At 35.0% G+C, this 11,147-nt stretch overlaps 1 protein-coding gene across 2 annotated transcripts in view; it reads left to right on the forward strand.

Moving 5' to 3' along the window:
* LOC110108862 (probable protein phosphatase 2C 26) overlaps positions 1-5,103 on the forward strand; it is a 17,463-nt gene extending 12,360 nt beyond the window's left edge. For both annotated transcript variants that reach the window (XM_020839696.2, XM_020839697.2), the window contains 4 exons: positions 3,786-3,909; positions 3,995-4,077; positions 4,655-4,703; positions 4,782-5,103. In XM_020839696.2, coding sequence (XP_020695355.1) covers positions 3,786-3,909; positions 3,995-4,077; positions 4,655-4,703; positions 4,782-4,891 — 366 coding nt within the window. In that variant the 3' untranslated portion in view covers positions 4,892-5,103. The remainder of the gene's footprint in view (positions 1-3,785; positions 3,910-3,994; positions 4,078-4,654; positions 4,704-4,781) is intronic.
* The last annotated feature ends 6,044 nt before the right edge of the window (positions 5,104-11,147 follow it).

An 11,147-nucleotide genomic window follows, 5' to 3' on the forward strand; every position in this document is an offset into this window, starting at 1 on the left:
TACAATTGGAGAAGAAGATTCACTTGAAGACCCATTTAGTGATGGGATATGATTTCATTTTATATGTTTTTTGTGTTTTGGGAGTTTTGTTAAACTAATATTTTGTGATTTTATACTTTGGGACATGATTTTATTGCATCTACATTCTTATTTTCCACTATTGCTATTATTTTCCTGCTAAAACCCTTAATTTTTCATTTACGCAATTCTGTGTCCGTGAGGCTTACGCCTCAGACCGCCTCGAGGCTTACGCCTCGCCTCACGGACAAAAACCGCCTCGAGGCGCAATTACGCAATTTTAAACCTTGGTCCCCGCCACACTAGAGAAAAGCGTGTATGAGATTTTACCCGCCTCGCCGTAGGCGTTGCACCGGGTTCCCTTCCCACCACGCTAGAGAAAATCGTGCATGAGTGATTTTCCGGTGAGCCGTGGCGTGAGAGGAAGAAGGCAAGGTTGGCAAGGAGTCGGATGGATGCTGAAGCTTAGTGTGAGAGGAAGAAGGCAAGGGTCAATCTTGCTGTAGAGGTCGGCTAAGGCAGTGGAAGAAAATGAGCAAGAGGAACTGAAGGCCTTCTCCTTTTATTGATGCAAAATGACTAAGCTCAAGGTGAGATTCCTTATGACACTTGTTTGTATTGCTCAAAGTGATGGTGAAATAGATGGATATATTATTTGTAGAATTCAAGGTAGATGGTTGAAGTAGAGGAATGACATCGGGCTTGTTGTGTAATAAAAAAAATATCCCTCAAATTTAAGGAATATTTTTATAAGATGCCAGTGAGACCTATAATACCTTATGACACAATTTTGGAAAAGATAAGCATAAAATTAAGTTGTGTTGCAAAGATGAGGATGATGCTCGGGTGGATGAGTGGCTTCACTCTTAGAGGCAAAATACGAAACGAGTATATACGTGAAAAGGTTGCAGTAGCTCCAGTGGCAAATAAGATTAGAGGGAGTCGACTTAGATGGTTTGGGCACATAAAATGTCGGCCTTCCAATCACCTGGTTAGGAGAGTAGATGCATTGGATTTGACCTATTTTAAGAAAGGTAGGTAGAACTAAAAGGACATGGCTAGAAAATATTAGAAATGACATTTGTTATTAAATTTAATTAGGAATTTGATTTTTAACAAGGCACAATGTAGAAAAAGGATTTATGTAGCCAACCCTACGTAGTGGGACAAAGGCTTGATGTTGTTGTTGTTATATTGAAAGAATACTTGCAAATTGAAAATTTCTGAAAATTCTAGGATAAATTCCATTTTATTATGTTTTTTTTACCTTAATTCATGAGCCTATTATGAATTTTTTGAATTCTTCTCTTTTCACTTTTGTGAGTCCACTTCCAATCCCCTACTAAATACTTCTATGAAGCTTAATCATGAGGTTATTCTAGATGATGAGATTGCCTACTATTGTTGGTGTTTCTAAAGATATCATGATAATTGGCAAGACCTGCTTGTGTTGATTCAAAGATTACTTTATATGAAGCATAAAATTATATCTTGTTTTTTTTAATGAATATCAAATGCTAAATTTATCATAAGCCAAATTTGTCAACGCTGGGAAATTTTGATTGACATATGTGTTTACTTTCATTGAAGTTCAAGCTATATATCTGTGCATTGTTTATTTGTTTTCAGTTGGTATGTTATTATTTTTTAATATAATATTTGAAAATATACCAGTGACAACGGCCAAGAGAGGGGTCTGTTTTATTTAGTTCGTATGTACTTAGGCATAGATTCAAGCTAGTTTGCCTATGGTTAATTCCTGGTTCAAAAACTTTCTTATTTAAGTATATTACATATACTTTTTGGCCTTCAAGGAAAGGTACTAAGGCTTTTGTTTGGATAGTTTACGTACGTTTGTGGTTTATTAGGAGTTTTTCATGGTTTTCTTTTTTCTGTTTCATCTGATGTTGTGATATATTTATTTTCATATTACTATTTGCATGGAGAATTTTAAGGTTGTTCGTACGGAGGTTTATATAATCATTTTATGTGAAGAGTTTTCTCTTATAGAGGTTTGCATGATCACTACTTCCACAAGTACTTATGTGGAAGACTTCATGAGATTTGAGGTGGTGATTATCTAGGCCATTTGTTAGCCTTCCTATTTACATGTGTTACCTAACCATGTTCAGGCTTTCACACGAAGAGGGCTTCATAGGATTTTTATATGGATGTTTGAATTTTGGGATTATAAAAATTAGATTGGGCTGATTTTGTGTCAACCGTATTTATTGATCTATGGCATAAAGAATCTATAAATAGATGTTTGATGGCATGTGATAAACAAGTTTGACTTGAATGAAAATTCTCTTTCAATTTTTAATCTTATTAGTGTAAGTTGGATATGTGATTTCTTTGAGTGTGATATAAATGGGAAAACTTAATTTCGATGGATTTCAGCTCTTTGTACTGACGTAAGTTCAAAATTTATCTTATTTTGGGCGTTCTTTGTTCTTATTCCATCTATCTAGTTTGATATTGGTTTGTTAATGTTACTGATTCTGTTCAAAATTGTGCACAACAAAACTTAAATTTGTAGAAATTAAATTATAGTTTTATATGGTTGTACATTTTCACTGATTTTCTTGAATTACTTCGATTATTTCATCGTCATTGAGGTTTAAATTCAAGTATTTTCTGTTTATATTTAAAGAAAGCAAGTGATTCAATTATTTTGTAGCTTATGAACTAAGAATTCTCAATTTCTTTTGCATGTGTCAATACTAGATATATCATATTAATTGCATTAGGAAATTCTGGCCATAAGTTGTCCTGCATAACCTATTGAGTTTTCATAATATTCATTTCTTAATCAATTTAAAGATTATAGGATTACAACCTAGAAAACATATAGATCTAGATAAAATTCGTATTGAATTTACACAATTATTTTCATAACACATATATAATACATGTATGAAAATATTAACAAAAAATGCAACTCTTAATTATGAGAATAACTTATACTACCAATGTAAATAGGAGGCATGAAGTTCAAACCAAGTGGTTAATTAATGATTCATTTAAATCCTAAAAGTTTTCTAAATAAAATTTTAATTAATTATCTACCAAATGTTGGGACTATATAAAATCGTATGATGCATTGGGACAAATACTTATAAGTTAGAAAATTATTATATTAGTTTAGTTTTTAATATATATGATTTGACTTTATATCACGAGCCATCAATCAACGCATCAGATTCTCCTGTCTTCATCTCATCCATAGGAAATTAAATTATTATTTTTGTGAATTTCTTGATATTTTGTTTTGAGTTAAGTAATGGTAGATTGCTTTATTTTATTTTATTTTATTCAAGTAACGGAAGCTCTCTAAATTAAAAACTTTTCATTTATGCATTTGACTGTATTTGTGTGATTCTAGGACTAATGGCATCCGTGAAAATTTTCATATAGTCAATTTAAACAGGTCTCTTTTCAATCACTCTTCTAGTGAGGAAAAAAAAAAGAATCAATAACAAGTTTTTTTGTTATGTTAACTTTTATGAATCCTTGCGAGTCATTAATCAGAGGATTTTAATTATTTTTAGCTTTTAAGAAAATTTTGTCCAAAAGATGGATGCAAAAGCTTAACACTAAGTTGAAAAGATATATCCGATGAAGTATATTTTCAACAATTTAACTCTAGGACTTTTTTGACCTTTGCATAGCCATAAATTGTCCTGAGATGACATGCACAATCATTATCTAAAGAACCTGTTTACATTTTTATTTTGACAACCATTCGTCTTTAAACCTATTTGCAGGTGTGCAGTGTAAAATTACTAGAAGGGGATACTATAGTCATGGGATCTGATGGATTTTTTGATAATGTGTTTGACCATGAAATTGTTGCCATAATTTCACAATTTAAAGATGCTGCAGATGATGGTACTTTCAATGTTTCCTTGATTGTTTAATCAAACTATGCTTTTGATCTAATTAGAACTTTCATATTTTTTTTTTCCCTGTCCAGCAAAGAGATTAGCAGATCTCGCAAACACACATTCCACAGATGTGAACTTCGACTCACCATATTCATTAGAAGCCAGAAGTAGGGTATGTTCCTCTTCTAGCATTTCATTGTTTCAAGCATTGAACATATGAATTTTTCCATAAGGCCTGCTTTTATTTCATGTAGTATAGCAATTCAAAAGATAACTAGAGTAATAACTAAAGCTGAGCAGAAATTTTTATGGACGACTATATTTTTTCAATATGCAATAGTTGATTTTAATTAGCGTAAATGTTTAAGCATATTTCGATTGAAGAAGTATTTTATATTATAATCGGGCTTAAATAGGGCTGAATGAGTACCCATAAAGCTATCATAAATGTAGTTTAGTTTAAGGGTTTATTTGGGATGACTTTTTTGCTACTTCCTGAAGCAGCTTTTTAGTACAAAAATTTAAACTTTTGTACTAAAAAACTGCTTTATGAAGCAGTAAAAAAGCCGTCCCAAATGAAATCTAAGTCTAAAATGGATTTTGAAGGGCCTAAACAAATGATCGTAAACTGGCTTGAATAACCCATTTAACGCTTAAAACTTCTAGGTTTTTTACAATTCCTAAGGCCTGTAGAACCCAGGAGCTAAGAGGAAAACAGTTATTTAAAAGTTTGGCACAATTGTTTTCAGGGGTTTGACGTGCCGCTCTGGAGGAAGGTTCTTGGTCAGAAACTAACAGGTCCATTGAAATCCATTGAAATCTTACTTCTTTATCACCTTCATTTCACTAACTCCAGATTTCTTTTCGATTCTACAGGTGGTAAACCAGATGATATTACTGTAATTGTTGGCCATGTACATGAATTGCACACAGGTTATTTGGAGGAATCCGAAGCAGTGACTGCAGATCTTAGTCCATTGTTTTGACAGAATTTGCAGGTAGTAATTATTCCATGTAATTAAAACCACAATTCTTATGAAATATGAATTTTACTCCCAACCATAATTTCAATGACTGTAGGAACTGCTCATTTGATTACCAAAGCAAACATATTTTGCAAACTTCTTTATGGTCTCATTTGTATTTTATTCACTTGTTTAGACAAGTTCTTCATGGAATGACATTTTCATTATTTTTAGTTGCTTGTCATAGTTCACACAGTTAACACTGACCTAGCAAGAAAGTAATTTTCCTTACTAATTGATCATTCATCTAACCCATACTTACCTTTGTCCTTGCTCCACCATTATTTCATTCATTATTTAGCAAAAACTACCAGGCTAAGACACCTTTCACGTATTTCTTAAATGTATTAGTAGGGAAACTACTCAGTCCAAGTATTTACAAATATGCTTGTTAACCAGGCTTCATTTAAGCATGCTGTATAATAATATCTTAGAAGCATATATTGGATGCATTAAGTACTAACTTTCTTATTTTACGAAGCAACTTGAAATTTTTGTGCTAAAAAGCTACTCCATAAAATAATTAGAAAGTTGTCCTAAATGAAGTCTAAGAACACAAATAGCCACGAGGCCTTCTTGATTTTTATGCTATCTTGAGACGAGAAAAATATGCATGCATGTGTTTACATTTCTTACTTATTTTGGCTTAGGGTTCCAATCAACCTTAACTTGGTCAGACCAATTCTAAATTAAGATGAGTTGAACTTGCTTTCTACTTGGCACCAATTAGTATTGAGCTCCTTATTGTATGGCCTTAGTGTTAACTCAACTCTTAATAATATTTAATCAAATTGGTGAAGGAGAGAGGAAGGGTTTGATGATTAGGGGTGTCAACTTTTGGAATTTTTATTGCCTCAGGTTACCTGACGTAGAGATACATCAGGTAACCTATAATATATCGCCACGTGCTCTTACTCTTTACCACGCGGCCCGACGACCCAACCCGAAACGAATATGTGCGGTATTTGCTCGGTATTGCTAGGTACTACTCGGTATTTGCTCGGTACTTGCTCGGAAAAGGAAGAAATGGGCTTAAATTTAAATACTACTCGGTACTTGAATGAAAGCACGTAGGGAGAACTGCACGAGAAAAGATCCCTGTGTGTTGGTTGAGTTCGGTTGCACACAGGAGAGCTTCTTGTGCCAAGCTGGAAACGAAGGCGAAAGCTTTAATTTTGAGCTGGTTCTCTCGCATAATTTCTTGTGCCACCTTCATGCATGACAACCAGAAGCCCGAAAAATACAGTGCAGTGTGAAAACATAAAAAAAAAAGGTTCGAGACAAGGGAAAATGGGCTCAGAGAATGCCGTCACAGAGGTAAGCCGACGGAAGCCGAAGCGCTCTACCTGGTTGCACACTGAAATGTGCCATCCAGAGGGAGAGCGACAAGTTTCCACGAAAAAAAAAAAAGAACATTGCTCAGACAGCAGTAAAAAAGAACAAGGAAGAAGGTCCAATCGCACACATGACAAAGAGATTGAAGCTCGTTCCCAAAGAAAGAGATAATCTCCCGAAGACCACAAAGGGCTCATAGGTGAATACCGAGCATTACCGAACAAGTACCGAGCAAATACCGAGCATTACCGAGCAAGTACCAAGCAAATGCCGAGCAAATACTGAGTAAATACCGAGCATTACCGAGCAAATACCGAGCATTACCGAGCAAGTACCGAGCAAATAACGAGTAGTATCTAGCAATACCGAGCAAATACCGAGCAATACACGAACATAGTAATCCCGGATTCGTTCCGGGTTGGGTTGTCGGGCCGCGCGGTAAAGAGTAAATAACGAGTAGTACCTAGCAATACCGAGCAAATACCGAGCAATACACGAACATAGTAATCCCGGATTCGTTCCGGGTTGGGTTGTCGGGCCGCGCGGTAAAGAGTAAATAACGAGTAGTACCTAGCAATACCGAGCAAATACCGAGCAATACACGAACATAGTAATCCCGGATTCGTTCCGGGTTGGGTTGTCGGGACGCGCGGTAAAGAGTAAGAGCACGTGGCGATATATTATAGGCTATCTGATGTATCTCTACGTCAGGTAACCTGAGGCAATAAAAATTTCAACTTTTGACACGACCCGAAACCCGACCCGAATTTGACTCGAAAAAATTCGGGTTCGGGTTGACCCGGTTCGCAAATGGGTCGGTTTGGATTTTTGACCCGTTTCAAAATAGGTCAGGTTCGGGTTGACTTGGAAACTCGACAATGACCCGAAAGTTGAGTCCATTCCGAATTTTCGGTCCCGCCCTGCACTTGCGGTCCTGGGGACTCCACTCGTTGTCGCGCGCTCGCGACTCCGCCCGCTGCCGTGCGCGACTCGGCCTGTTGCCGCGCGCAACTCCGCTCGCACTTGTGCGATCCTGACTCCCGTGGATTTCGCTCGCACTCGTGCGGGCCCGCAGACTCTGCCCATTGTCGTGCGGTCCCGCAGACTTCGCTGGCTGTCGCGTGTGACTCCGCCCGCTGTCCGGTCGGTTCGGGTAAAAAATGGGTCGGATTCGGGTTGACCTATTTAGATCCGAGTCGACCCGTCGACCCGAATTGACACCCCTATTGAAGATTCCCTGTGCCATGTTTTTTTTTTGGTTCAATTTTATTTCTTATTAGCCCAGTTTCTAACTTCCAACTGTAAATGCCAAGGACTATACTTATTTTATATGATGTTCTATTAAACAATTGCTATCACTTTTTTTTTTGCTAGTGTACTATTTTCATTTCTTGCTTATCCGTCTTCATCCCCCGTTCTAAACAGAAGCCGTTGTTATCTAAAATAATAGGCTATTTCAGATGCTGCTAAAGCAAAGCAACTTTATAAGATTTTTACAAAATGAGTTTTGAGTGATACATCATTAAAAAAAATTCATTCTGGTACGCATGATTTTTGATATGAGAGATTTTCGTAATTGTTTTTAAAATCATATAAATTTTGATTTTAATAAATTTATAATCAAATTGAATATCTTGATTAAATAAACTCAATTTTATAAAAAATAAATAATTTGATCTGAATTTAAATATAGTATTTGAAGTCAGAAGTGGATACCTAGTGGGGTTCTACGGGGCAGGAAAAATTAGTTCGGAGTAGAATCAGCCTCGTCCTGCTTTTGCGGTTGATGAAGACATCATATAAATTTGAAAATAAAAGAGGGGAAGAATAGAGTCATTCTTATTACATATTTTATTATATTCATTATAAGTAATCTCTTACTTTTGTTTTTAATGATCTTTATTTCTACTAATTTTATCTCTCATAAATACACAAATATTGCATTATCTGATTTCATAAGCTTTCATCGTGCAAGTTTTGATATGTTATAAATTTTATCATTTTGAATGTTTTGATATAATTTTATTATATTTTAAATAAAGTTATGAATGATATCAGATATATGACATAATAACTCTAAATGATACCCTATTGATCCATGTGATTCAATGATTATGAAATATAAGGAGCTGAAGATTGATTAGGAGTTATAAGAAGTCGAGGCGACTTATTCACATGATTCAAGGGGAGTTATAAAGAGTACATTAATTGAGAGTTATAAAGAGAGACTAATTGCGAGTCATAAGTGTGGGAGCAATATACTTTTAAGATACATTTATTGAATATATATATATATATATATACTAATATTGACACTACTATGAATACTATACTTATATTATGACTAATAGTAATACTTTTTATTGTCATTAACATTATTAAACATTATTAAACATTATTGATCATGATTTTAATATTGTTACTGGAATTAATACTTTTGACTGTTATTAATATTGTGGTTGATGATGTAATGAATTGAGATATGATAAACCACTGAATGATAACTAATATAGATAATAGGTATAGAAATTGATGCATAAATTTTTATATATGATTTATTACATATTATTCTCTTTTATCTTGCATTAATTTCAGTTATAAGATTTTAGTTATTTGTTAGGTTATATGCTCATTACATGATTTTATATTATTTTATAAAAAGCTAAGGATCCTATGATATGAGGCTCTAAACAAGACAAAATTGAAATCATGTTTCTTTTCACTATTCATTAATTAGCTTTAAATAAATAGTTAAAATGAAAGAAAAATGTAATTCTTTCAATATAGATCCTAGAGTACGACAAAATGGTATCATAGCAATAGTTATTGGAAGAATTGAAATATAACTAGAGCTTATGAGAAGAATAAAAATGTTATTTTCATTTTATAATTAGTTGATTTGAGTTTGAAATTTTGTTTTGAGCATTCTCTCTCTCTCTCTCTAAGATTTGTATAAAAATGCTAAGGACTGTATTTTTTGAAGGTGAGGAGATTATAATAAGGTATCATAGCAATAGTTATTGGAAGAATTGAAATATAACTAGAGCTTATGAGAAGAATAAAAATGTTATTTTTATTTTATAATTAGTTGATTTGAGTTTGAAATTTTGTTTTAAGCATTCTCTCTCTCTCTCTCTCTCTCTCTCTAAGATTTATATATAAATGCTAAGGACTGTATTTTTTGAAGGGGAGGAGATTGTAATAACTCAAATGTGTAAAAATAATTTTATTTGAAAAACATGAAAATTCTAAAGTATAGCACTTTGACATTGATCTAGTGAGCATTGAGACACTAAGGCATGAATAATATATATAATATATATATACCCCACTAACTCCCTAACTTGGTTGCTTGGCCAAGAAGAAATTAAAAGAGGGGGAAGAAGAAAGAGAGAGAAAAAAGTTTTTTTGATCATATTTGCCAGTTATTTTTATTACAGATTTTGTTCTATTCATTATAAGTGACTAATCTCTTACTTCTATTTTTGATGATTTTAATTTCTACGAATTTTATCTCTCCTAAATTTATAAATATTGTAATATCTCTTAATTTCATAAGCTTTCACCATACAAGTTTGGATATGTTATAGATTTGATTATTTTGATAAATTGATATAATTTTATTATATTTTAAATGAAGTAATAAATAATAGCAGATAAATGATATGATAACTCCACATGATACCTTATTGATCCATATAATTCACTAATTATGAGTCATAAGGAGCTAGAGATTAATTGTGTTATAGGGAGTCGGGGCGACTGATTCACGTTATTCAAGACACTACAGGAAAAACGTCAAAAACCGGCGGTTAATATGGCTAAACCGGCATTTTTCCTATTTACCGGCGGCTTGGCGGCGGCATTCCAGCCGCCGGTAAAAATGGCGTAGGAAACTATTGCTGGCGGTCTTTTACCGGCGGTTTATTTAGGTGGCGGTTTTCCGGCGGCTTGTACCGCCGGTGACAACCGAATTTTCAACCGGCATTTTTTCGGCCGTTACGCCGCCGGTTAGTTGACCGACGGCTAACCGGCGGTCATATTAGCGACGGTAGTCCGGCAGTTGAAGCGAGCGTCGTGTGCTCGCTAAACCGCCGGCAAGCGCCGGTAGACCGCTGGTTAAATTACCGGCGATACCCGGCGGTTGTAGCCGTTGGTATTACCGACGGTGTACACCGCCGGACGTCCACGGTAACACCGCCGGCGGCTGTCGGTAACCGCCGGTTTAATACCGGGGGTGTAATGACATTACCGGCAGCTTAGCATTGGCCGTCCGGTATCGTAGTTTCCGGCGGCCAAACTGTCGGTTGACCGCCAGAAACCTGTAGCACCTGCAAAAAAAAAAAATTGACTGCATTCCCTCTATTTGAGGGAGGTTCACCCTAAAGTCTAAACCTGCAGAAAGAGCAATATATTTTTGGAAACACGTCGCTATATTCATCAGAACCATAAATTCTAAATACAATCACAAGTTTAGACTTTAAGATCACAAGTTCACAAGATTACAATCATCAAACAAAAATGTTACAATCACAAGTTCACAAGTAAGTTCATCATAAGGTTACAATCACAAGTTCACAAGTTCTAAATACAATCATCAAATATAAAAAATATCTAATCCTCAGTTGTATCCTCACTGTCTGCAGATGGCTGCTCCTCTTGCTCCTTCTTCCTCTGATTTTCAGCTCTGTAGGATTGCAACTCTGCTTGCATTTCAGTCTGAACTTTTATCATTTCTTCAACCTCTCTAGATTGAACCCTTCTTATCTCTTCAATCTCTCTAGTCAGCGCTGCAACCCTCTCGCTTACAGATTCTTCAGCTTCACTTGGATCATGAAATGCATAGGTGGATGAACTGCCCTCAATAGCATAAGCCTGTGAA

The sequence above is a fragment of the Dendrobium catenatum genome, unplaced genomic scaffold (genome assembly GCF_001605985.2).
Source record: "Dendrobium catenatum unplaced genomic scaffold, ASM160598v2 fragScaff_scaffold_226, whole genome shotgun sequence".
NCBI lineage: Eukaryota > Viridiplantae > Streptophyta > Magnoliopsida > Asparagales > Orchidaceae > Dendrobium > Dendrobium catenatum.